General features: G+C 39.5%; 1 protein-coding gene across 1 annotated transcript in view; it reads left to right on the top strand.

Annotated features, from left to right (window-relative positions):
* The first annotated feature begins 1,368 nt into the window (after positions 1–1,368).
* Positions 1,369–27,996, top strand: part of SEC14L1 (SEC14 like lipid binding 1) — a 42,921-nt gene continuing 16,293 nt past the window's right edge. Inside the window, exons 1-4 of the mRNA XM_049812268.1 lie at positions 1,369–1,482; positions 3,078–3,168; positions 26,253–26,402; positions 26,493–26,624. Coding sequence (XP_049668225.1) covers positions 3,106–3,168; positions 26,253–26,402; positions 26,493–26,624 — 345 coding nt within the window. The 5' untranslated portion in view covers positions 1,369–1,482; positions 3,078–3,105. The remainder of the gene's footprint in view (positions 1,483–3,077; positions 3,169–26,252; positions 26,403–26,492; positions 26,625–27,996) is intronic.

Raw genomic sequence — 27,996 nt, 5'->3', positions numbered from 1 at the left:
GCAGGAAAAGGATGTTACAGGCATAATGGCAGGGAATATCAATCAGATAACTAAATCTAATTACAGAGTTACTAGATTAACTAGTTAACTTCATCTACATGAAGGCAACTGGCCAACTGCCACAACAGAAACCAGATTCAGAGAGACAATTTCTCAACAGATTAAACAACTTCTTGTAACGACAAGTTTTAGATCAGACTATTCCCGACAAACTTTAAAAGACACATGGTTTGTATAAGAATAAATGGTAGCTGAATCACTCGATAATAGTAACCACAAATTCAGCCTTCCTAGAGGAAGAATTGCACCAGAAGGACAGGATAATGACTCTAAATTTTAGTAGAAGGATGTATTTTCTGAGGGAGTAAGCCAGTAATAAAACACGTTCTGGGTAAACAAATTGCCTTAATAGAGTCACTGAAGGGAACAGAGGCCTCTGATTTTCAAGCCCTTATTTTAACACAGTTTGTGATACACCGGTACTGTACAAAACGTAACAGTATTTCTTGCTTTTAGTACATCACAGATAAACCGTGCTAGACATGGTCTAAGACAGAACTCTTTCACACATCCCAAACTGCAAAGCGCCTCAGGTGCTGAGCCTAAATGGGATGACTGCTTACTACTAATGAAATGATACAGTACTTGGTCTCAGGAGATACCATCTGTGGCCCTACGCTGCAGTTCTTCGCCCTTTCAGCAGAGATAAACTACGTCCCAGCCAGGTCTTTGGGGCAGTTTCTCTCCCGTTCTTGCTCCCCCACCCTGTCACCATCACCCTGAAGCATCCAGTGACACCTCCACAGCTGCCCCATGCTGTGGCCATTACTCTAGGCCCTCACACCCCTCCGTCGGGCTCGGCGCCCAGCCTGGGTGCCTCAAACTCGGCATCGCTGCCTAACCTCACCCCCTGCTTCTGATCCCGCCTGGCACCCACGCAGAGCCCCTGAGGAGCTACAGGCCCAGGCTGGGCCACGGCCTTGTCTCCAGGAGCGGCGTGTATGGGGAGCAATGACGGGTTTAACACCAAAGTGATGCCCGGGGAGGCTGAGGGAAGGGGAGGTGCCCTCAGAGAGGTGACACGTCCCACTGCCCCCGCCCTTGGGGGTGCCCCGCGTGCCTGAGGGGGACCCTACCCCCACGCTGCCGTGGGCACCCCACACCTCACACTGCGCATGCGCTTCCCCCCCCCCCGCCCCACGGAGCCCACCGGCCACAGTGCGCAGGCGCCAAGGAGGAGGAGGGGGGGGGGGGAAGGGGGGTAAAACTCCCGCAGCCCTCCCCCGCCTTCCCGCTGGGTGGCCGCGCATGCGCAGCGCCTGGCCGCGGGCCAAGCCCCGCCCCCGCCCTGTCACTAGTAACAACAGGCGGCGGCGACGGCCCCGGCGGCCGCCCGGCGCCCCTCCCCCGCCGGAACCGGCGGCGGCGCTGCCCCGCGCCGGCATGAGGCCAGAGCCCGGCCGGCCGTCGTGACGGGAGGCGGTAAGGGTCGCCGCGCGGGTGCCTGCCCCCTGCCTGCCCCCTGCGTTCCCGTCCCCCTCTCCTTCCCCCGGGCGCCCCCTCCCCTCAGCCCCACCGCCGCCCTTGCTGTCCCCCGCGGCCAGTTTCCCGCCGTCCGCCCCCTGCCCGCTCTCCTCAGCGTTAGCGGCGGCGGGCCGGGGCCCCGCGGTGAGCCCCGAGGGGCGGTCGGCGCGCCCCGTCTGTTGGTGGGGGGCGGGTAGCGGCCCTCGGGTGGGTCACGGCGGCGCCGCGGCCGCGGGGCTCTCCTGTTCGTCCCGTCCCGTCCCCCGGCCGGGCGGCCCCGTCGGGATCCCCTCGGGGGGGCAGCGCCGGTGTCTCCCGGAGCGGGGCAGTCACAGGTGTCCGGCGGGTCCCGTCCCCTCCCCGGAGTGTCGCCGGGCCGGAGGGGGGGCACGGCGGGGCGAAGGCAGCGCTGTCCTGGCGAGCGGTGAAAGGAAACGTTGAGTTTCTTTGTTGTGTAACTCTTTTTGCCCAAGGATTAGAGAGGGTTTGCGGCTTTTCTTGCTGATTCAGGTGGTTTTTTTTAAAATGCAGGGTAGTCATGGGTAAATTCCTCTCTTGAATAGGATGTCGGGTGAACTTTCTTGTGACTCTTGGATTTATTGTTGGCTGCTTCTGTCTGAAAAGCTGCCGTGCCCAGCTGCCGTGCTCTGTGGCTGGAGCTGATAAAGCTTTCCAGAAGCACTGTAGATAACGTGGGGACACGTTAAAAAATAAAAGTAAAAATAACTTCTTGTAATAAAGCCATCTCTTGCTGAAACGAGTCTGGCTAGCAGCCCGTGGTTTCATCTGCAAGCGCTACTGCCAGTATTTTTCAATAAGTGTAATTGCGTTCAAGAGAGTTTGGGTCAAACGCTTTGCTGAGGAAAGCAGACAGAAAGCTGTTGGAATAACGCCTGTCTGTTTTGCTAGTGATTTTTTTCTGGCCATGTACTGGAATGTTTGTAGTTTCTCTAAGTTTTTCTCCCCAGCTAGCTCTTAAGTGTCTCTCAAAAGTCTTAATGTGATTTGGGAATGATGAAGGAATGCCTTATATCAGAGTGCTGTAATGAGCCATTTTTTTTTTTCTTTCTGAAAACAAGGAGTTTTAACACTTGCTATATTTTTTAACCTTTTTTTTTTTTTAACCCGGTCCCAGTTCAGAATGACCTATAAGCAAGGCAGCCCACTTAACCGTGCTGTGGGACTGGGCAATCCTTTTCTGCCTTTAGCTGGTATGATGTCAATGTTTGATTCTCAGCAGCAGCAGCACAGGATATCTCACCATCCTGATGAAGCGTCATAAAGTGTTGAAGATCTGTTACTAAAACTGGACTGAAAATGGGCTAATTTTGTGTTGTCTTTGGAAGAAATGATAAGTCATTTCTGACAAAAATATACATAGTGTTTTAGGGCGCCACTGGATCTTCCAAAAAAAAAAAAAAAAAAGTTGTCAAGGAATCGTGAAGGATTTCCTGTAGAATTGCTAGCATGGTATCATGCACAGTATAATTGTAAGAGAAGATTGAAAATGGCTTCCCACATTTGACAGATTGTTTTAAAAATTTCTTTTTCAGGTTTGAGTTGATCTTACTGACTGCAGCTATGGTGCAGAAGTATCAATCCCCCGTACGGGTGTATAAACACCCTTTTGAGTTAATTATGGCAGTAAGTATTAATTTTTGCTGTAATTTTATTCCTTGACGGTTCCTTGTATTGCTAAATACTTACTGGACTCTGTTTAGTAGGTACTGTAGAACATAGAAATCTGAAATAATATAGAAAATATGAGAGGTATGTGTTTTGATGGTTTCTTCTCTACCTAGAGGTGTGGGTGGTTTTTTTTACATAATGTGTTCTCTTTTTCTCCCAAAGTTTAGATATAGTTCATAGATGTATTTTAAGTTAGAGCAAAAGTAGGCTCAAGGCATACTTCCCAGTTGATTACTGGGGGCACTCTATTCTAGCATGGGAGAAAGTGTCAAGTGTGTTGATTAAAAGATTGTTGTTGTTGCATCTTCATCGGTATAGAGTTTACAGGATTAGAGAGCACAGAGAAAGCCTTGAAAGCAAGGATAAGCCTGAACAAAAGAGGAGAGAGCATTCTGAGCATTGGTAATACTTTGGGGGGAGGGGAAAAAAAGATTGCTAAGGAAGCCAAGATGAACAAAAAGCCTCTTGGGTGCATAGTTGCTAATTTGTGTGCTAATGTTACAAATAGTAACACAAAAAAACCAAACCCAAAGCCTAATTAAGTTTCCTCTTCTCTCTCTCCCTCTCTCCCTCCCTTTTTTTCTTTTAGAAAACAGAAAGGAAGTAGGTATTTGACATTTTTAAGTATATTCAACCAAAACCACAGCTGTGTGGCTCTCATGAGCTAAAGAGCACTTGAGGAGAGCAGTCAGGTCAGCTTCTACCTGATAAAAACAGTTAGAACTAAATAATAATCTAAATAGTAATGGTTTTGTTTCACTTGCTGAACATACTAAGTTTAATGGCTTCAGAGGGGAGTTTTAATAGTGTTCATAGTGTAAATATTTAGATAGATCACATGGTTTGGAGTGCAGAGTTCCTTACAAAGTGATCCTTAGCAGAGTCACAGGGCAAAAAAAGGATTAGATTGCTCTAGAGGGAATACTTAAATTTCTTTTTATCTTTTTCCTAAAGCTGCCTCCAGTATTACACATGCAGGTCTTGCTCTTGCAAACACTTCAAGGCAGAGAGTGGTTATTTTCATGAGTAGTGAAGAATCTGACTGTGATATGTTTAAGGTCTTTTAGGACCTTACTACACTCTGACAGCTAGGCTTCAGATGGTTTCTAATATTTAAATTTGATTGTGTGTGTAACTTTAGCCTTCAGTGAAGTATACTGGTTCTTGTTCGTAGATCAGTCAATCAAAATGAGTTTCTTGAACAAAAGTCTCTGCCTGTTTGCTGAACTGAGGAGTCTTCACCTTGCTGTTGAATCGAAGGCGAAAATTTTTAATTTCTTTAAGACTATTCTGAGTCAATGCTGACATCGGGATTTTTCTCAATGCTTTATTGGGTGTAATTAGAAACACTTCTGACAATATTAATATTAACTTTGAGTTCTCAAACTGTTATATATCTTGGGGATAATATTTGAAGAATAATCTTTAACAAACATTAGGTCTTTTCTTACATGAAGGCTTTTCTCCTTTGGAAAGAAAGAGGCTAGGCTACATATGCAACTAGGATAAAACAATAGTTGAAAAATTAAAACAGTGAACTAAGAAGAATGTTTATAAAAAGAAACAGCTGAACAGGATGCTTTCTGAGACTAGTAGTTTAGATTAGCGGTGATATGTATGATTTATTTTGTCTATGTCAGGGCAGCAAGTTATCACTTGAACTTGTTCAGAATGTGATCACTGGATGAACATCCTCCTGCCATGTCACATCTGTTATTGGTTTTTAAAACTTGTAAAATGCCTGGTGGTGATCTATCAAAACTGTTCATGCATTTTCTGATGTACATAGAGAAGTGCCTCTCTAAGCCAAATTCTTTAAAGAATATAAACAGCATATGATAGCTTGACGTTTTTTGTTACCCTTTTCCCTTGGTTGAATACTGATTGTGTAAGTTGAAGTATTTCTGGAAGGAATATTTGTGTCAAATCTTGTGCTCACTAAAGTGGAAGTAGCATGTTGTGTATTCTCAACAAAAAAGTGCTATAAACTTATTTTAATAGTGCTAGCATTTCTTCTGAAATGAGGAACACATCCTGCTATATACCAAGCTTGAATTTAAGGCACCCAACAAATGACTTTAACAATATGTGTTTTGTTTGATTTTTCTCTGTCCCTCTCTTATCTGCACCCAACCTTTGAGAGAATATGTCTTCAAGTAGAGGTTTAAACCCATGTACCAGAGCCGCTCAGCTGTCAGTAAAAAGCCTCTCGAAGAAACCTTTGGTCAATATGGCAGCAGTGTTCTTTATGCTGAGTTGTCTAACAAAAATCACTGTTTCTAGTCTGGGTCTTGTTGCATGGGAGTACTTTCAAAAATTTTATTTGGAAAATAATTCCCTGAGAGTTTTATGGAATTGAAGAGGTAATTAATTCTATAGCGTAGTAATGAAGATCACCAATGTCAATGAAGCCCATGTGGACTGTAAAGATTTCCTGGGTGTCCAATTACAAATTTGAACTCATTGAGTCAAACTAATATTTAGCTTTTGGATAGAGAAATCAGCATAAAATTCTTCTTTTCTACAATCAACTAAGTGAATGCCACGTGCAGAATGGGTCATTTACACTACAAACTTCCTATTTACCGGCTTTTCCTTTCCTTGGTTTCAAAGAGGTACTTGAGGGAGAGTAAGTACAATCAGCATTCCATTCATGCTGCTCTAGTGTGTTTTGAGAGAACTTTGTTCTCTCTGTGAAGGGTGAGCACAGCTATATTAAGACAAAAAAACCCCTGGATTTAATTCCACTTTGATCTAAACCAAGATTGGCAAGACAAGTGTTTTGCAGATAATTATGATACAAAGACTTTTAAAATAGACACAGCGAAAATTCTTTTTCTAAGTTGAATTGGTGTTGAAAATAAATTTCTCTCTTATGCTCCTTCACTGAATTCCAGAAATCATCTGTTGAACCCTAACATATCTCTATGACAGTATACTTCAAGGCACAACACCTTACCTCTCAAGTCTGCAAGAGAGTTGAAGTACTGTTGTTTGTAGAGAGTTAGGAGGTCCATTGCTGCATGCTTCTTGCCTTCCTTTATCATTAAAGGCAAGCTAAGTAAAATGTAATAGAAGCCATTTCCCTTGAAGATTTCCTTTTACTGGCAAATTGTGTAGTTCCAGATAATATCTAAGTTGCTTTAAAAACAGTAAGAAGTGGATGCAAATCTTTTAATGAAACTATCTCCTGCACTTGGAAAGATTCTAGAATCGTGGGCTAAAAATTACCACGATTCAGTCTGACATGCCTAACACAGGCAATATGGTTTCACCAAATGGTTACCAGTGCTGACATGATGACTTTTGGATGCTCAGTTGCATATCTGTCATAATCTACTTCTTGAAAACTCTCTGTGTGTATGTATATATTTTTTAAGAAAAAAACAACCAAAAAACAGACAACAACTTGCACAGCTGTTCATCGGACTACATAGAATCTTGCCTTGTTTTCCTCCTGTTCATGTTGAAGTTTACATAATGTTGGAAGCAGCTGAAATGTGGAAAAATAGCTGTTTACGTAGACTTGCTTGTCAAGTTACCAAGGTTAAATATACTGGAGAAGAACTGAGAAGCTGCTTTTATAAAACTTTAAAGATTTTAGATTCAATTTTTTATATTGGCTTAAAGAGGATTACATTTAAAGTAATATACGGACTTTGCTGAATAAGTAATTCTTAATGTTAAAAGGCAGTTAAGAACTTGAACCTTTCTTAACACGCATGAGGCTAAAATTAACTTTGGAGATTCACAGCTCATTTTTAGTCTGACATGCATTAGATAATTCCCCATGAGTTTAATTTCCAAAGTAAATTTAAATAATGAATAATCAGCTACTGTTGCATTCCAAAGGCAGAATTCATGCAAATGGAAAATAAGTAAGATATTTGAAAAAAACCCACATTGAATTGAACTATTGACCAGAGGGGTGGTTAGTTTTAGTTTCTGGAAGCTCTGTGGAAAATGTATTGCTCTTCAGCCTGTTCAGAAAATGTCCTATTTACAGCCACAAATTACTTAGTTTCAGAAACAAATATGAATAGTAACATGACTGAACACAGCAAGTGTGCTCTAAACCTTTCCTGTACATTTAGTCAAATTAATGTAGATTTTAAGAACTTGTGGCTTTGTGAAAACTATGATTATTTTTTTTCAAATCTGCCTGTGACAGGAGACAGACTTTCAAAGGTGTTTTGCAGTCTTTTGAATACCTAAAATAATGTTTCCACTTTGTTAAAGTTTTTGGCATTTGTTGGCTTCTGCTGGTGCCAAAGAAAGAAGAGAAGTCTGTAGGTAAACTAGTCATCAGTCAGGAGCTTGCAGTTGAGGAAATAATGCATTTAATTCTTAATTTAAAATCAAAACTGCAATTAATCTTGCACTGCCTTCAGGCTGAAAACTACTTCCTTCTAAACTACGTATTCTCATCAAAATCCTTAAAAAAAACCAAAAAACCCTCATGTTTTTCCTTTGTTCTGATAGAATATCTAAAGCATGAATCTTTCTTAATAGTGTAGTGCTCTTTTGATTATATTGTAATTTTAATGGCTCAAATTTACTGCTTTTGCACAACAGGCTGACTGGCTTTCTTTGATTTTACAGATCTGAAAAAAATAGTGTTTAAGGTAAATCTCCATGAATTAAAGTATTTCTAAATTACAGGGAAGTAGTAAGATTGTAGATGGCATAAATACGCTTCAATGATAGAGTAGATTAGAAAAAAATTATCCATTTTTTTCATATTGACAAATCAAAGTATAATCCCTTGATCTAGATTGTAATGAGTTTTCTGATCAGGCAGTACATCATCTTTTCATTTTAAAGGTTATTACTTTAAAATGCAATTTAAAACAAATAAATGTATCAAGTTCGGTGCCACACCTGCTCATAAATCCCTAAAGTTTTTATTCCTTCTAGTCTCATTTTCTTTTTCTTGGAAAAAATGCATTCCACACATTGTGTGAAGAGAGGCTGAGAGGCCAATGAGAAAAAGGAAGCCATTCTCCAGGTGCTTCTGAAAGCACCAAGTAGGCTTTAAATGTGTAGAGAGGTAGTTTATTCCCCTGATGCACCTTCTTGAGGATTTGTCTTGGATACTTAAAGCCTAGGGAAGGGAGCAAACTGAGTGTCCGCTCCTGAAACTGCTCGGCGGTTTTCCCTTCTGTTGTATGACTCCCAGACTCTCATCTACTTTGCTTCCTGTCTTTGTTGAAAATTCAGGCTTATTTACTGTTGGAAATGCATTGGTAAAACTGCGGTGGAACAGTATGGGTTCTCTTTTTTTTTAAGTGTCTTCAGTTTTAGCTGCCGTTTATGTCATTGTTGATGGTCTCATGGTAGCACACATTGTAAGAACAAATGAATTTTTGGCCACTTGTTTGGAATGAGCCATGGTTAACAAATATAAGAGTTAAGTTGAGCACTAGGGAAAAATATTGACTTAGCAGCCTGCTTACTGTGCAATTTACATGTTTTTTCATGGCCTGCTTAGACATTTCCATGGCTAGCTGTTTCCTGTTTTTTGTGGGCAAACACATGACCTGACTGTAGCTGACAGCTGCAGTTCTCTTGTTCACCAAATGCTTTTAGTCAGTTTTTTTAACAAGTCTTTTACACTTTAAAAGCCAAACAACCACTACTGTCAAACTCTGAAAGGTGTCAAAAGAAGAAAAATATGTATTAAAACAGTTCTTGTTACTTTGTTCTGAAAGCACTCCCAGCTTTTCACCCTTTGCAGGTATTTTAGCTCTGAGACTGGTGTGAAGTGCTGCTCTAGGATCTCTTGATCATCCAAATGATGTTACCTTTGAGTTAAAAATCTTAAAACATGTGGGAATCTGGCAGAAAGGAAGTGGTTAACACATTCTGTGGAGTCCTAGACACCCGTGATACTGTAGTTAAGATCTGGAAAAGGTATAACTTCATGCTTGTAATTTAACATGTGGTTAGCCATTAAGAAGCATTCAGAACCCTGTGGGAAAGAGACATGCTGTATTTTTTTTGTTAATTTTAAAAACATGTCCAATGAGAAGCTAGGGGTTGCTTAGAGATCAGAGACGTCAGCTGCAGATGTAGAATGAGGTGTTTCCGTATGGTATAGGCAGTTACGTGTACCTCCAGCTTGAGCAATCTGTGCTTCCTGTTCCTGTGGAGCTCTTACTGCTGTTTTACAGCAGAATATTTGAGCTGCTATGCTTTTAGGAAACAAGCACACTGTGAAAGAGGGAGTAGAAGAGAGCCTTGAGGGATTGCAGACAACCCCTGAGGACTTCCCATAAAGCACATTCAGAGTCCAGATTTTGGAATGCAGAATTGAGGGGTATTCATTGTGATTTTTGTAACCAAGATTGGTTTTGCTTTGCACTTAGTTTGCGTTCAGTATGTTTCTGGAAGGAGGGCGGTGATGCAATCTTAAAACTGTTGCATTTTGAATAAAGAATAAATCTTCTGAGAATTTGCAGGGAAATCTGTTAATTAGCTCAAGTTAAAATTAATTACAGGTTAGTCTTAAATAGTCTATTTTCTTTTCTCCCAAGTGAATTTGTCTTCCAGTTTTTCATGTAGTTTAAAATTACTGTGTATATATTCTAAATGAAGCACTAGGCTGTTAAGTTGAATTATTAACTCTTTTTATCTCATTTTTGTGGTACAGTTAAGACAGTTCAGGTTAGCAGCTCAGGTAAAATGTTAAGTAGGGCCTATTACATGTAAGTTAGTAATTCGGCTTTCTCATAGTCAATTCACATGCAGCTTGTTTCACTTGTAATCAGTGATGTTTGATGTGAGAGTCATGCCAAGACCTCATGCTGGTGGAAGATAATGGTGGCAGCCTGTGATGGAAGGACTGGCTGGCATTGTCTGGGTTCCACTGCAGCGTGGGGCAGCGTTGCCAAAAGAGTACAAGCAAGCAATGAGCCATCAAAATTTGAGATCAGGTCTCGAGGTCTTGGCTTTTCTCTGCATTGCTTTTGCTTGAGTAATGCTGATTTCAGCCCAGTCCACAGAGTTTTTCAGGTTGCGGTTCATGGGCTCTTTCTTCTAAGAGTCAGAGAAACATAACCAAGTATGTGGTTTCTTATTATAGCAAAGTTGGTGTACCAGCTCACTCTTGTTGCTTTCCTGCAAAGGCATGTTCATCAGCAAGCCTGTTTAGGAAGATAGTCTGGTGAAAAGCTGTCTTGGAAAAAAAGGAAAATAAATACTTTGTCAGTCTGATCTCCTCACCAGGCTCGTTTAAGGCTGATGTGCACCTCTGTGGGAGCAGGTGCTCATCGCCTCCTGCACTGTTAGTGAGCTGATGGCAGCTGGCCACAAGAAAGAAGAAGCAAGTCAGCAGGGCATTTGTCAGTACATGTTGTGCTGCAGGAGCCCTTGATTCCATGGGGAAATAATTAGGGATCTGCAGTTTGAAAAATGCCAAAGCCTGTTGCTGTAACAGTAAATGAAGGCACCATTAGAAACTTGGTCTTCAGGCCTGGTATTATGTAGCAGTGCAAAGTATTTGCAAATTGTGCTTAATGGCTTGCAGTTGTGGATTCTGTGAGTTGCTTTGGCATAAAGGGGATCTGTCCTTACCTTAGAAAAATGAAAATTAAAAAAAGGTATTTAGTATGATCTAATGGGGTAGCATGTGAGCTGACTGGTCGGCATTCTTGCTTTGTATTCATGTATTAAACTTCAGATTTGAACATTTTCTGTCTGGGATTCCTCTTCAGTTTTACTTTATGGTGATAAGGTTTGGGGACTATATTTCAGTAAATTTGAATATAAAAATATCATAGGGCTCTTGGAACCTAACAGCTTTAACTCTGGTGACAGCAGAGGGGTTGTGGGAGGGAGCAAAGAGAAGCTACCCATTTATATTAAAAATGAATTTTTATTTAAACTGTTTTAATTCTTAATTATATACATTTGGTTTCTCTTAAATTAGCATTTCAAGACTTTGTCATGGTCAGATTTATGAAGTTACATATTTAAATCTGTGGGGTTATGTATGTTTTGAATTACTTGTTGGATAATTACAACTGTTTTCATTCTGACATTATATTCTCAAAACTTGAGTATAGATGCTTTTTGGAATATATGCAGATCAATCTGTTGAAAACCACATTGCAAACCTCTTAACACTTCAGCCTTTCTGTGACTGATAACTTTCTGCCTTGCCTACTGCTGCTGTAATATTATATCATATTGCTTTGGTAATAATAGATCTCATTTTGTGAAAATGAATATTTCTCTGGTAATGGTCAGGTTGGCAATGTGTCATTTATATTTGTTTATGCCACAACAGAAGGGGAACAGTTAGTTTCCTGATGAGAGCACTTCCTTTCTCAAGTGCATTGTGTCTCTTCATTTAGTGTAAAATGTGAATGCCATAGACATTAATTCCAGTTCAGGAACATCAGTCAGCAGAATCCTTTCCAAAGGACATTTTTCTGGCTATTTCATTCAGTCTGTAAATTATACTACTTAATTTGCAAACCTCTCTCTTTGCTCTGCAATTCATTGACCTGTGGATAAATTCTTCATTACTGAATTCATGGCTCTATGAAATTACGTATTTCTATTGAAGTGTTTCATGGTCTGCATGGTGCAGCCACTGATGTTGTAATGAACAGAATTTAAAGCGATTTCTCTTGAACTTGTTTGTTCTGTTGACTAAACTGATTCTTGCTTTTGTTTGTCTGCCTTTGCTGCAAAGGAGGGTAAAGAACACAGAACTGATTTGTCTATAGTCTGTGATTTTTAATTGCTTTTTAGAAGAGAATCAAAGGAATCTTGACTGTTTTTTTTAATTGATTTATCTTCTGAAGCTAGGTGGTATCTTTCTGTATTTTATTGGGGAGCAGATTCAGGGGTGCAGAAGCTGTACCACCTTAACATGCCAATGATGCATCTCGCAGTGGTATTAATATATTGGTTATTGATATCTTAATAATGTATTTGGATGTGGGGAAAAGGATTGTATTCTATCTCTTAATGAGAACCATAGTACTGAATAGCATGATAAGGCCTATCTAGCTAGTGTGCTATGTACCTGGCAGTGGCTAAGGGCAGTATCTGCCTCTAGGGAGGAGGATAAGAATGAGATAAACATATGGTAACACTCTCTCAGGATACTCTTTCATCCTACAGCAATGTGTCTTGACAGCCCTTCTGGTCCAGAATGTGCCCGTTGTCTGTAATAGCACTGCATGTGCTTTTTCCTTGTGCCTGCCCAATTCCTTTCTGGAGCCAAGTAACTCTGTTGTGACACCCTCCAGCAGGAGTTTGTGCTTCATGACACACTCTGTCAAGAGATATATCCTTTATCTAGAGCCTGACTCCTGCTTGCTCAGCTTCACACCACCTGCTCCTTGTGTTGGAAGAGGCAGTAAAACCCTACTCACTTTCTTTGTGCTGCTTGCCCTGTTAGATCTGTAAGATATCTCCCTCAGTTTTTAAATTATTGTTTTCCATGGTGATGAGTCTTAGCCTGTTTAATAGTTGATGATTCCATATGAGGAACCACTGTTGTTCTGTACTGTTGATATTCCACCACGAATTTCTAACTTTTTGAGGATCTCCTGATACATGAGACATGCATGTAAGGTTGAGACTTTTTTCTTTATATCTTACATTTAACTTCCTAGCTTAAGAGGTAAATTGTCTGCAGGCCCCAGACCCTATCATACCTCATTTTTATGACATTCCATTGACATTAGTGAATGGTCAAGATTTAATTGATGTACTTAATAAATTGTGATTGGTTTGCTTAGTAGAGTACAGCTGCTCTCTACCTGGAAGCTGATATTTTGCTGGTCCAAAAGCCAAACTAAGACCTTTATGGTTGAGCCATACTACTTATCTTGAATTATGTGCTTTTGGCAAAGCTTTCTTCACTGTACTGATTATACTCTTGGTAGAGTGAAATCACTCTTGGAGTGCTTAGAGGCCAGCTGCGTCTGGGCCAAATGAAAACCTGGTGGGTGCAGTCTGAGACAATGAAGTCAAACCTGTTTCACTGAACCTTCATGGGGGGGTGGTGGATCTGGATGGAGATCAGGAGACTTTGTTCTTTGTGGTAGTACAAGTCTTTAACCTTTCAGATAATGGTTTAATGAGGAATTCTGAGCCTATGCTGTAGTCATGCTTTCCTCCCCCACTCATAAATTAGATTTTGTCTACACAGCAATAATTTTATTTAAAATACCCTAACATATTCCAGATGTTAAACATGTTTTAACAGACCTGCTTATTGAAAGTGTCTGTGATTTTAAGACCAACAAAGTGACGAATACCAATTGTAGGACTCTTAAAAGTGGGAGTTGAACATGGAACAATAGAGTAGTAAGGAATATTTGACTGTTCCAAAAATAGATCCTCAGTGGACATGGTAGGATTGCAGCTGAATTTTAAAGTAAAAACTGACTGCAGAGGAATTGGACGCAATTTTGTTAACTGGAACAGAATGGGGAAGCTAAGTACCAAATTGTGCTTTCAGTGCAATAGTATCCTGTGCATTTTTGAGATGCCATTTAGCAATGCAGAACATAGTTGTCATTGTTCAGCTGCTCTAAGACAAGTAATGGTTATTTACAAGCAATGGTAAAACAAGCTTAATGGTTTACAGTCATTTTGATATGTGTATCTTAAAAATTTCAAAGAAAGATATGTTCCTGTGTTGTGTAAAGGTTTATGTATTGCCATTGTTGCAGAGAAATAGGAAGTGCTAGAGAATAGCCCGTATTCCCAGTGATCACATGTGGGTCTCCAAGCATTTAAGCTTTCACTGGCCTGTTGTCAGCCTTTACTGTGATGCTCTTTTGGAGGTCAGCCTCTTCTCTGTACTACTTTAACCTTGAGGCAAAGCAGTCATGTCCTGTGTGATGGGGGTCAGCAGCCAAGTTTCCTATCCTAGAAACTACTGAAGTTGACTCTAATTGCGGGGCACATTCTGTCAAACAATGAGTTGTGCTCAGAGCTATGTGGCTTCTGGGCTGGAACTGTTTTCCATCTGTCTTGCTTGGAACGCAGGCAGAGCAAACACTCGTTTTCTTTGTAGAATAGTTTTGTACGTGTGTTTAATAGAAACAAGTTGAAGTAAAATTGCAAGTCAATCTGATATTGCTGCTGCCCCCACTAATTCAGCTAAGGTCTGTGTATACTGAAGAGCAACTTCCAGCAGCATGGCTATGAAGTTTGTCCTTGATGTTCTGCCTTCAACCTAGACCAGAGCAATGTCAGTTGCTTTTTTTCTCACCAGCAATTTGATATTGGTCTCCCAGGCACAAGCCAGCCTAACCTGAGTGATCAGGCTTTCCCAGCTGACTCCAAAGGAAAGAAAGATTAAAATTATTTTATTTACATTCAGCATGGTTGGGTTTGCTGTCCTTAATCTTTTTTTTTTTTTCTGGAGGAAGGAGTGGTACTTGCCCAACTTCTCTAATCTAGCTTCTCATTTTAGAGATTCATGTCTCAGGACTGTGTGGAGACTGCAGTTGAAGTTAGTCTTGCTTACTCTTTAGCGGAGTGGCACTATGCCTTGGGCTCTTCCTGGCTTTCTGGACTTCTTAAACTATGACAAAAGGAGGAAGAAAATTGATGATCCTCTTGTGAGTGTCTGGGAGGCAAGCAGGTGTAACTCTTAAACTGGCTATCCACTTTTTCCTCAAATCCCAGCCTGGTCATTCAATTGTTCTCTGAAGATGGACAATTCAAATGGATGATTCTTGTTCTTCCCATGCAAGAATCAAGTATTACATAGTTCCAGTTGTGCCAATTTATTTAAGCAAACCACAAATGACTTGTATCTGTTTTAAAGAAACCACTGTTCCAATTAAAGTACCATTGAGGCATGCCTGTGGTTATTAAAGATCATATTTTACAGATAAAAGGGGGAATGTTAGCCCTTGTCTTCAGGTCAGATTCTTTATCCCCAAACTCTTTTGCCTGCTGAATCAGTATACCTTTTACCACCAAAAGTTTGAATAATCATTGGAGAGTTTACTTTTTATCTAGAAGAAGGTTGTGTCTCTGCATGTAGCAAAATGGTTCTTAAGTGGTTAAGAGGCAGTCCCCTTCCAGTTTCATTACATGCAGCTGTATGCAGCAATCAGGCCACTACAATTTTGCTAGTAAAGCTTCTCTATGTGAGTACTTTTCTGAAAAGAAAATGCCCAGCTATTGAATAGTATCCATGCAGGAAGGGTACCCTGATGGGGATAAAGTAGTGATCTGTATAGAAAGACCCTATGTGGGTCGCTTGACTGGTCACATCCCTCATGAGAATAGACATTTCTGTGTCTGGCTGTTTATTCTGGTGTAGGAAAGCAGAGGCTCTTTGCTTGGTCTGGTAAGTTGGTTACCACAGTGGCATAACTCAACAGTGACTTACCAGTAAAATTCCACTTATCTGGAAAATTGCTTCATAGCCTGTTTTGAATCTCCTGCTTTATTTATAAGGTCTAAATTATTTTAATGACATTTTAAAATATTAAAGTTAACTTTATTTCTGCTTGAAAACACTGGATGCTGAAGCTGAGATTCACTAGCTCTGTAGCCTACACATTTATGTTCCAATATAGAGGAAATTTGCTTCAGATGTTCCTGTCCCCCGGTAACTCCTTGCTCCTGCTTTTTGCCTTTTCTTCTATCCCCTACCTTGCTTTTGGTTTTGGGCAGTCTTAAGCAAATATGCTATGCTTTTTTTAGTATAACTCAGACTTGTCAAGAATGTTTTATGAATGTATATTATCAAGTATTTCCTTGGATAAGCTCAGAGTTTTACTGATACTTAGTTGTAGGTGTGATCTGAATGGAGCATCCTTTCAATAAGCTGCCTTTGATTGAAATCCTTTTGATTTCTGATTTGTATGCTGGTAGAAAAATGAGCACTTCCTTGGTTCACATATACTTCACAGAGAATGTAAACTAAAACTCTGAAATGTGTGTAAACTTTTTAAATTACTGCAAGGAAAAGGGATTTTTTCTGAAATTGTTACTTTCTTCTTGAGGTTGGGTTTGATGTCTTCTATAACTTTTAATAGCAGTAGAAGATAATTAGTTCTAAATCCTGTTCATGAAGGTGATACTAATATGCATAATCTTATCTAGTCAGTGCATACTTAGCATGAATTTCTACAAAACATTCTCCGCAACAGCTACCTAGAGGCGTACTTGTTGTAAACAGTATTCTGTGATTGACAGCTAAGATAATATCTCAAAGTGCACATGGTTTGGGGTGATGTTTTGTGCAGTAAGAATATTTTGACTTCAGTAGGATTCTTGATACTATCCATGCATGGTGGCCTCAAAGGAAAGAAGTTTAAGCACAAGCAATGCAAACCTATTTCTAAGATGGGTGCTGAAGTTTTAGAATGTGGTGCAGATGCTGTGACAAGATTGCTTGAAGATCCAGTTTCAGGGACTGCTTTTACAAACGACCTGGATGGTATAATGAACAGTATGCTTGCTAAGTTTTCAGGTGGCACTATAGCATATTTGTGAGTCCATTACACCTCACGGGGGGCTCAAAGCTAGTTTACAAGAAGTAGCCTGCAGGGTAGCTATTAGGGCTGTTTAAAATGCTAAGCTATGCATTTGGTCTGTGTTTGGAATGTACTTAAAGCCAATAGTGATCAACACTGTAACCATGGAAATGTTGCCTGAACTAGAGGTATGAACAGAAATGCCAGTATTTGTGTTAGTGCTATTACATTCACTTGAAAGTGCTTTGTAGCAATGTTAACACCTGAAAGGTCCTGTTGTCTGAAACCCAGGGTGGTGTGTGATGTGTTGTATAAGCAGTACTCTTAACTGCAAGCTATTGAGAGTACAGTTTCATTTATAATACCATTTCAGTGGTATTTCATTATTTTTGTGATTGGCGGTGTGTATAAACTATTGTTATACCTGAAATTTAACATGAAGCTGTTCCTTTTACACTGCAGAAGACTTCAAAGAGATTAAATGGGTGTGAAGTAGCCTGGACTGTGTCTATAGAGCTGCGTGGAGATAAGCGTTGATACTTCCTGTTATGCGTAATAGAGCTTTGTTGCATGTTAAAAGCCACAGAGTCTCTATTCTGAAAGGTTGTTTTGCTTCCCCTGTGTACATCCCCTACGTGTTTTGGGTGACTGGTGGTAAGTGCTGTTTGGAGTGATGGTGATCCAGAAGCAAACAAAAAATTGTCTCTAAATTTTTATGCTGTCAGCTAAAGTAATTTATTTGAGCTAAAGCACAAGAGCAGCTTCTGTGTTGTTCCCTGACTCATAGAGATTTTTAATTTATTGAATCAAAGCTCTTCATACAACATTATGAAGTAGCTATTGAATTTGAGTTTAGTCTGTATACTGGGTTATTTTGTAATGGTTGCAGGCAATGGCCTCACTGCTTTTAGATGCTTTCTGTTTCCGGAATTTGCAGAATAGATGTGAAGGTCAGAAGCTTTCTTGCTGTGTTTCTGGGATTTGAGCAGCAAACTGCTGTGCCTGCTTTGCATGTGGCAGACCTGTTAACCTATTTAGTAGAACAAATAGGTATTGTTTATTCTGTGGTGGCATCCACAAGATTACTTTAACAGGCTTTCGTTAGCTCTGTTCATACCATCTAGGAGTAGGGTATATTTGAAATGTGCGAGACAACTGGATGCTTACTTAACTTAAAAGTACTATGGGCTTCTAATACAGCTAAATGTAAAAATGGACAGAACAGTCTTGCTCTCTTTGTACAAAGTACTGAAACCTAAGGCTTTATATAGTTAAGCTGAGGGATGAATTTAAATGTACTGGAATAAATCTCTCATCCTCCCTCTTTCTCTGTGGACGTTTGCAAGGTATAAGTGGGTCATTCGTAGCACTGTAGGGTCTGAAATCCTTTTCAGTGAAACCTGATGAAATCAAGAGGACCCTTTTAAACAAGTATGAGCATCAAAAGAAGACGAGGAGTAAGGATTATGTGCTTTTGTACACCTAATAAAAACTTTTCTGCAGAACTCCTGAGTGACAGAGGAGCTGTCAGTGGCAAGAATGTAATGACTTTGATCAATGCCAGGGAAATAAATGTTTTCTTGTCCACCTCTGCTTATAGTTGGTTTCATTTCCCTCAGCTCCTGGTTTCATAGAGAATTTCTGAGGAATTTCATTTCTATTCCACACATGGAGAGGCAAGCTGAGAAAGCTCAATTTACTGGCTTGACTGGCTTTCAAATGCTTTTTTAGAGACAAGGATACTGTAAACAGCAAGTCATCTTGGCACTTCATACTCCAACAAGGTCAATTGATGCCCTGGTGGTGATAATGAAACAGTTTCTGTAGTGACCTTCAGTGTTTGTAGGGTCCTATGGGCTGCTTAGAGCATAGGTTGTTCAACACTTGTGGGTGTTTGAAGCACAGGGAATACTTCGAAACCTGTGCAGGATCCAGTAATGTCTATATGGTCACGACTGATTCAGTGTGTTAGTCTCTCTTGAATCAGCTGGGTCCTTGATCTTCTGACTGTAAGATGTGTAGACCTGGGCTATAAATTTGAGCACTACTTCAGTTCAATATCATAAATACGGCATTACAAGAATCTGAATATCATGCTGCAATAAGGTCTTGAACCACTGACAATTTTTCTTCCCAGATACTCTACCTGAAAGCTCTGTTCACTGCATTGGAGAACACCCGAGAATTTTTCAAGTTTGCTTCTCTCACTCTTGAAGAAATTAGCCTTCAATTAGAGTTCATGAACAGAATCTGTGCAGAGCAGATTCTTGTTGGTACTTGTCTTATAATTTGTATAATAATATGTATTTGTGTGTTCTATATTTAAAAAACACACAAAAAAAACTTCAAAAACTAAAAAGCCACTGTAGTCAAAGGATTTGATGCATAATTATATAAAACTTTAACAGCTCCCTTTATGGAAATTTTAGACTAAATAATTTTGAAACTTTAAAGCTGGGATGTATTCCTGCAAAGTAGAAGCAGTTGGGCCATTTGGGACAATTACTTTGGAATGCTTTGCTTGAGTACACTGTATATGAACAGTGCAGGCCCTGCTTGTTCCCAGTGCTGTACACTCTTAATACACTAATGATCATTTAATCAGAAAGTCCTAGGTCAATGGCACTTTTTACACCTGTGTAGTAAACAAGAACTTTTTAGCCTCTAGAATGAAGCAGAATGCTTGTCTTACTGATATTGACTTGTCCTATTGATTTTTTTCTGTGTAACTTATAGAAAGGTTATTTATTTTATCTTGGATATACTTAATAGTCATCATACTTAAGAGGCCAAATTTCATCTTGTAACAGGGAACAGAGGGTGAAGACAGTATATCCTGTTCCTGAGTGACTTGTGCCACAACAGGGTAAAATGCTTTTGGACTGTAATGGAGGGAGGATAGAAGAGAGACAAAGTAAAATAAGATCAGGATGCGGTTGCTAGTGTAGTAAAGTGTGATGGAGAGAAAGGAGAGTTGTACATTTTTTTGCCTGTAGTTTAGGGTAAGGGGCTCCTCCCATTTGCCAGGTGAATGTCAGTCAGTTCTCATTTTAAGAGATTCACCGGAATACATCCCATCACATGATGCAGCTGTCTCCTCAGAGCCATCTGCATGGCTGTCATTGAATGTTCTGCCAGTTCTTCTCTGCTATTCACACCCTTCTCAAGTACAGCTCAGTTTGTAAAGGCTGGATTTTTCCTGTCTTCAGTGAAATTCTGCTCTTCATAGAGTGGAGCAGTGTTTCCTGTTCCAAAAATAATGTGTATTCAAATGTGGGGCATTGGGATTTAGTTTCTTTTTTCAAAAAAAAACCAAGATGAACATGGGGCCTTCCTTTTCAATGGATGCTTGCTGCCTGCTTAATTTGTCTTGATTCTTAAAATCTTTGAAGCCACTCTCATTCAGGTGAAGGATTATCATTTTTAATTCAGACAAAGGGCTTCCACACAAGGTATTTCGCGATGTACTTTCTCATTGCTTAAATCCAGTTCAGCAATAAGTTGTTATGCAAACATTTTGTTTGATGATCTTGCTGTGATAGCCATCAGGTTAACCATTGGTGAATCTTGCTGGAAAAGCTTTGGAGGAGCGTATTGTGTTCTAGTTCTAATTTGAACCTTTTAAACACTTTTTTTTTTAAAAGTAGAAATTGCAATGGAAGGCTTGAATTCTATTATCCCCCCACCCCCCTTTTAAAATAAGTCAGTGTTCTCTACAGTGTTAAAGAAAGTAGTAAGGAAGGTCTCTTGCATCTAATGTCCACTTTTACAAATACCAGTTGTGCAGTGGGCCATCATCCCAGTACTTTGAAAATTTGACTAGCCATATCTTGATGGCATAGACTGGGCCAAGATTTACAGACAAGTCAAAAATAAGGCTGATTACCTCATATTTGTCAAGGACCAGAAATGTGTGTATAGAAGACTTTTGTGTTTCAGATGATATACAGCCATTCATTCATAGGTTTGAATCTGCCTCTCTCATACTGGGTGGGTTGTCTGTAGTCCCCATAAGCCTCATTTGTAATCTTGTGTAACTAAAGCCTTCTTGGTCTTTTCCAGAGAGAGTGAGTTCTTAGTACTGAGTCACTGCCAAGCAGCCTTTGTTTCCCAGCAATAAGAAAATAACTTCTCTCTTTGTAAATGAGAACGTTTAATGAAGTGAAAACACAGTGGAGAAAAAAAACACTTAAGCCTACTTTGAACAAGGGCTGCTGTGGAGAGCCATACCGATAGGGGAAGTGAACTGAAAAATAGCAAAGTTTAACTGTGCTGCTTGCGTGACAGCAGGGGTCTGGCTTGTAGCAGTGAAGGTCTCCTTTTAGAGGACTGTTCATCCTTCCAGAACTGGCTTCACAGATGTTCCTTTCCAAATAGCTGACTACCTGTGTGTTAAAGATGTGTTTTCTTTCCCAAGCTGCAGTCCAGTTCATGTTCCTCCTTCCTGGTACCTGGGAATGCTACCTTACTGAAAAAAAAAAAAAAACTATTTGTAGAGCTTTTTCAGGTATATCTGCTCTAATCATCTGCTTTCTTCCATACACATGCTCCCAAGCTGATTACTAACACATGAACTAACATCCACGAGATACACTGGCACTGAGGTACACACTTCTTCATGGAAATATAATGATTTTTAAATTACAAAGGGAATGGTAGAGAGCTATGTACAGCAGTATAAGGGGGATGAGAAAGTATTTGCTGATTTGTGAGGGTTAATCCAGAATTGTTTTTTTCCAAATGCAACTGCCAAGAATTTGAAACCTCTTGGTTGGCCTCCCACGAGTCAATGTTTTTCCTATTGATCTACAGTGCTCTAATGCAGGGGGAGGAAGAAGGTGTAGTGATACGCAGGAATGATGAAGCTGCTGGAATGCAGCCTGTCTAGCTAGGTTGAGTGACCCCTCTTGTTTCCTGTGTGTTTATGAATAATTCAGAAATCCCACATACTCAAAGTGGATAGGAAAGCATGGTGAATGTTGGTATGCACTTGCAGATTAGTACTCGAATGTGGTCAGGTATTGCAGGCAGAAATTAAAGTTTGTGTGTGGCACACATAAAGCGCAGCAGACTAGATTTGATTGCCAGGATGAATGTCTTCATGTGTTCTTTTGAGGTAGCCTTGGAGAATGTTGTGCTACTCTTAGAAGGTTACTGTTCTAGCAATTTTGAACAGAAAACATCAAAAAGAAATAAAACATCTCAACAGCTTGTTTCATGGTATTAAGAAAGCACTCAGCATGCTTCATTTTCTGAATGGTGATTAAAATTACTACTTACTTCACCATGTTAGAAGTTCTGTTTGGAGGATTCAGCTACTATAAGAATAACAGCACAGTGTAAGATTGCTTGCAAGTTTTGTCAGATCTTTTTTTCTTCTTTTAAGTAGAGAAGTTAGTTTTGAGTCATCTAATGGAAATACCAAACAATCCCTATCCTTTAAGGCAGGCGACTGGGAATATATTAATCTGAGCAGAGAAGCTGACTAACTTATTTGCATAAATGACTGACTTTCCCCACTGAGGACTGAGCACATGCCTATTAGCAAGGTACTTTATTAGCCCTAGGCACGGTTTGAGAAGCAAAAAGCCAGAACAGTCTTTGGTCCTCATGAAAATTAGGTTGGGGTCATACCTAAATGCTGTTCTAAAGGTGGTTTTTTGAAAGGATCTCATTATTGCTGATATTTGAATCCCAAAATCTAAGTGCAGCGGCAGCAAATATAATTCCCTTGGGTATGAAAAATGACTGCAGTGGGTTTAAAATAGTCTCACTTTTGAATTGCTTTCATGTCTTTAAACAGAGCTGAAATACTAGCAAAGATAAAAGTAAAATAAATCCCGTTATTTTGACTCTACTCTGAACATGAGTTGCTAAGGGAAGCAGCTGGAAAAGAAGCTTTAGTACAGTGCTATTTTGGTTGAAATTATGCTTGTCAGTGTTCTTACTGTTAACATGCATTAAGAAAGTTAAGGGTTTATATAATGAGCCCATTAAATTTGAAGTTCAAGCTGCTTCACCATACTGTGTTTTTCTTGATGCACAATGCCAGCTTCTAATGTATTGCAGTACACAAATGTTCCAGAGGCTGGTGGGAAATTGTAAAAGTACATTATTAGGGAACAACAGAATTGCAGGCTTAAAATAATTTTTTTGAAAGCTCTGTACATAGATGTCTCTCTTAGCCAAAGAGGTGTTGCGACTTTTCATGTCAAGCCCAGCACCAGTTGTAGAGGCTCTGAGGATGAGCACGCCTGTGCTTTTTACTTGTGTTACATTCAGAATCTCCATACACTGTATTTTTTAAATGTGACAGAAGGGTAAAATTAAGTAACATCATTGCAACATCCTTCTTAGATGCATTTAGTCCTACAGCAACAGCATTTCATTCTTGCATTGAGTCCATTAGGATTATTGCAGCTGCTTTGCTTTTGAGGAACTAATTGTCTTTTGTGATTGTATCAGTATAGTACAATTGAAATCCTGAGAGAAAGGTGTGTAATATTTAACCATTTTATTTGTAAAGAGAGACCTATCATACAGGACAAACGTGTGGTATCTTATAATACACTCTGCTCTATCAGACTGTTAAAGGAGTCTTGGATAATGCAGTTCAGTTATTTCCTGTCTGCAAAGCTGGACTTGAGACAAAATTTCTGGTTCAAAACACCTCAATAATGCAGAAAAATCCATTCAATTCTATTATTAGAAAAGAAGCAGCAGCGTTTGATCTTTCTTTAATCTTCTCATGCTCTTTTAATAGCTCCAGTCTTGGTGGTGCATGTGTTCCTTTGACTCGTGTCTCTTATTGTGTTGTACTACAGATTACAGGTTTTCTTCCTGTGCTGTTGGTCCATGGTGAAGTGAGATCTTTGTCCTATAGTCTTTAGCAGCTTTTTCCTGCCTACTCTGCAGCGTAAAAGAGACCTGTTTGCCACATGTGGAAGAGACAGCTATGCTTAAATCAGATTTAATATTTTGATGTGGCTACGGTTTAGTGTAATCACTTTTTCTTCGAACAAGGCTGTGCTGAGAAATGATGCATTACAAGAACATATTGGCAATGGTACATAAAGAAATAAAACCAGACTAATTTAAGAGCCCAATAAAATTGACTGTGAACAGTTTTCCATACTCTGTGTGCATGTTCTTTAGGGAGAAAGAATCCTGTGTCGCTGTTAATCTCTTTGAAACCTTCAAGTACTTTGTTGTTGTAAGCATTGAGCTTGCCAGCTTTTGGCAGATAATTATTTTGTTCTCTTCCAGATTGAACACATTCAATTCAGTCTTCCCATTCAAACAAGGAATTTGTCTTGGGCTGGTGGGGTGGTGTGGTTGTTCCCCCCCCGCCCCCCCCAGTTCAGTAAACACTTAAGAGCAGGTAATGTTGTAATTTGCAAGTGTTCACAGAGCAAATGGAAAGCATTTTGAGGACTAAGATGAGAAATGCATCAGTATGTGCAATGAAGGATACTTGCAAAGGCCTGGCATAGAGGAGGCTACTCAGATGGGGAAAATTCATTGTGATCCAAAAGTAAAAATACTTGGAAAATAGTGAGAAAAATGTTCTCCTTCTCTCCTGTCTATAAAATAATTGTTGTAATGTATGGTCCTCAAAATAGAAGTATTAAATGAAGCAATCTGAAAACCAGGAATACTTTACAATTCTGCTTCTTCTGGAAATCTTTTCTTCTTCTGACTTAGGACATTTAACTACAGACAACATAATTAAAACAGGGATTAATTTGGAAAGAATGCTGAGACTTATTCAGGGAGATGGCTGAGATATTCTTGAATGACTGTAAAATGTACAGCCTTCTGTCCAAAACAACAAGAACCTCATAAAAGAAATAAGAAACTTTGTGTACCATATTAATAGGACCTATCCTCTCTTTCTCTTGGAGCTGTGAAAGGCTTTTTCCCACTGCTTGCTGTTGTGTTACAACACTAATACTCTGTCACTTCTATTGTGCACGCGTCTCTGAACCCAGAAATTTCTATTCTTAATTTAAACGAAACCAGCTGTGCCAGATGAAAAGTCCAAAAAAAGGACCATATGCACTCGCTCACTGGTTGTGCTTCTAGTATGTTACAGAGGGGCTTTATGAACTCAGGACAATCATGCTGCAAAAATGGTTTAAAAATATGCATGATGGAAAAAAGCTGACACTGTTTTAATGCATTGCACCACTGTCACCACAGTAACACTGCATTCAACTATGTTTGAACACTGGTAACAAACTAAGTATTTTAATTCTTATAAAGGGAGAATTAAGAGACTTTTTCTCTTAAAGTGCCACCATTGCATACTTTCTGCAGCTGCTGCTTATTTTCTTCCACACCCTCTCACTGGTGGTGCTGTTCCTGTGCTGCAACCCAGCTATATTCAGAGCAGTTAAAATCATCTAAAAGGACAGAGTGAATATTTTAGCTCTTTTAAAGAATTGTTTCATGTTCTGATCTCAGATTTACTTTATTTATGTTACTGAAGTTTTCTTCTGCACTGGGACACCTTGCAAATCCTACCTTTTCACCAAAGCCAACTGGGTTCTGATAATAGCAAAATGAAAGAATTCAGAATGTGGAAAGAAGGCTAAAGAATTAGTTACTTTAGTGCTACCCCATGAGTTAAAGTCAAAGATAAGTGGAGGTACACTGGTGACTATGAAAGAAAGGGGGGGAAAAAAAAAGCCCCCACAGTTGTGTTGTATCCTCCAGCCACAGTGGTTCTAAAACCAAAATTGAACAAGTTTACTAATGGGAATGACTCCCATTTTCCTCTTACCTGTTTTACTGATTCCAGATTCCTAACTATCCTTTCTGAGTGCGTCTGATTTAATACCATCTTCTCTGAGTGTGTCAAGTATTGAAGAGATGAACTTATTCCATATTCTTTAACAAGAATCAAAGCTATTGCTAGCTCTGCATTATTGCAAAAAGTTTAAATTTTCAGAAGTATGAAGTGGCCTTATTGTATTTGAAAGATTTTATGTTGTTGGACAAAACTGTAAGCTGATAAACTGTGCAGTGACATCATTATGAATACTCTGTGCACAGGGAGCTTGAGAGCTCTATTAGCTTAAGAAATAGGTTTTGGAATGTTTTTATTAGACCTCTGGGAGCTGTATGGAAAACCCTCTAGACAGCTTGGTGAAACACTGATAATTAGCATGTGAGGTTTTTTAGTCCAACACATAATTGTTTTGTCTTGTGGTATTTTAGAACTAGAGGGTCTTATTTTCCTGTTATTGCTGACAAGAGGATTGTCATTGTACATAATGAGCAATTTCCTGTGTGGAGGGAGGGAAGAAATGGGGTATTTCATGTGTTTTAAAAATTGTTTTACCTGGAAAGGGCTATATTATGAACATATTAATAAATGGATTGTTTGGAATGCCCTGTGACTTTTTCAGCTATAACGTGGACTCCAGGAAGGCTCAATCCTTTATACAAAAGCTATGAAGGGTGTTATGCCTTGAAATGCTGGTGATGTCAGTGAAGGAACCCTACACACGCCCACAGGAATTAATTGTGATGATAGTTTGTTTTCTTTTCTTTCCATCTTTGTAGGCATATGAGAGGAGGTTTCCTACGTGTCCTCTGATCCCTATGTTCGTAGCCAGTGACACTGTAAATGAATACAAGAGTGAGGATGAAGCTATCCATGTGATTGAACGGCGCTGTAAGCTGGATATAGATGCACCACGGCTATTGAAAAAGGTGATTAGGTTTGAAGTGCCTGTTTTATACTTTTATGTATCCTTTCACACGAATATCGTATCTTAACGGAATCTATGTCATCTTCCTCAGATTGCAGGAGTGGATTATGTCTACTTTGTCCAGAAGAATTCTTTGAACAGACGAGAAAGGACTTTGCATATAGAAGCCTACAATGAAACCTTCTCTAATAGAGTCATTATTAATGAACACTGCTGTTACACAGTGAGTAACAGGCTCTTGGTGGTGCTACAGATGGAGTGAAGACAGTGTTTAGATTTCAGGACTCATAAACAGAAGTTGGGTTGTTCTTGGCTTTTGCCTTGCAAGAAAAAATAACCAACACATTGCCATGAGTGATAATTGTTGTTAGTGTTAAATGTAACACACTTGCTTGAAGAACTGAAACAAGTTTGGCACCCTCTTGCTTGAGCATCTTCTCAGAGAGCAGAACACAACATAATTTGCTGTGTTTGACAGCTCTGTTTAGGCAAATCTGTGGTCTGTAATAGCAGTGTGGGACTTGGTGAGGTTGATGATAACCTGACAGAGCTGTTAAAGGAAAGTTCAACGTAGCTTATTTGCCTTCTGCTCAGCTCAGACAAATGTTCATTGAGTTAGCTATGTTTTAACCTAATTCTTTCCATTGTTCTTGGTCTTCAGTGCAGATGTTTTCTGATACAAAGGATTCCGGTGGCATGCTTACTGCTATGCTCTGGTCATTATTTTTTTTTCTGAATGGCTTAGCTAATGCTCACACGCTCATACAGCACACGCATATAGCAGTAAAACTTCAAATGGATGTTAAAGGTCAAACCAAAGCTAGCAAATGAAACCGATTTATTTGTATTGTAGCATTCTTTTTATGTGCAGGTGATAACATTTTCTGTTGTGTACAGAACCATGGTTAAAAGGTCACTGGATGTCACACCCACTTGGCATTATTATCTGATTTTTGTATTATTATTATTATTTCTGCAATTATTTCCAGTGCACACTTAAAAATACTTTTCCACCTGCAACTTTTCTGTGAAAGCTCTGTATAAACAGGGGAAATGCTATACAGGAAAGTGCATGTGGTAAATATGTACAAAACAGAACGCTTCTCCTTGCCCTTGCTCTACTCAATCAAGAAATTAATAGGTAAATACAAAACCAGAATTCTAATTCAAGAATAAACTGTTTTTAAAAGTTCATTCTTATTAAAGTTATTTTATAATTGAATTTATGGAAGGACAGGAAGATTCTTAAATGTTATGATGATTTCTACTTATTTAAGCTGTAGAAGCTATTCTTCTAACCTCCATTCCCTAATGCAGAAGAAGCAAATGAAGGAAAATGTGTTTTTTTTCCTGTTTGTTGTCTTGTTGTAAAGTGTTGATACTGTTCCCAGTCAATTTTAGCATGTTTGGAGGGGGAGGGGAACCTTAAGGCATCAGGACAGTTGCATGCCCAGAAATCCAGCCTTCTGTGATGTTTGTATAGCTAGAAATTCAGAGCCCAGCCTGGAAATTTCTTAGACAAGTCTTTTTTTAGCTGAAGAGGGTTTAGAAAGTGGCTTTCCTTCAGAGGATCGTGATCAATCATAGAATCATTT

Source organism: Accipiter gentilis, chromosome 10, assembly GCF_929443795.1.
Source record: "Accipiter gentilis chromosome 10, bAccGen1.1, whole genome shotgun sequence".
Classification (NCBI taxonomy): Eukaryota; Metazoa; Chordata; class Aves; order Accipitriformes; family Accipitridae; genus Astur; species Astur gentilis.
Note: the sequence above shows the minus strand (reverse complement) of the source record. Positions and strands in the feature narration are given on the sequence as shown.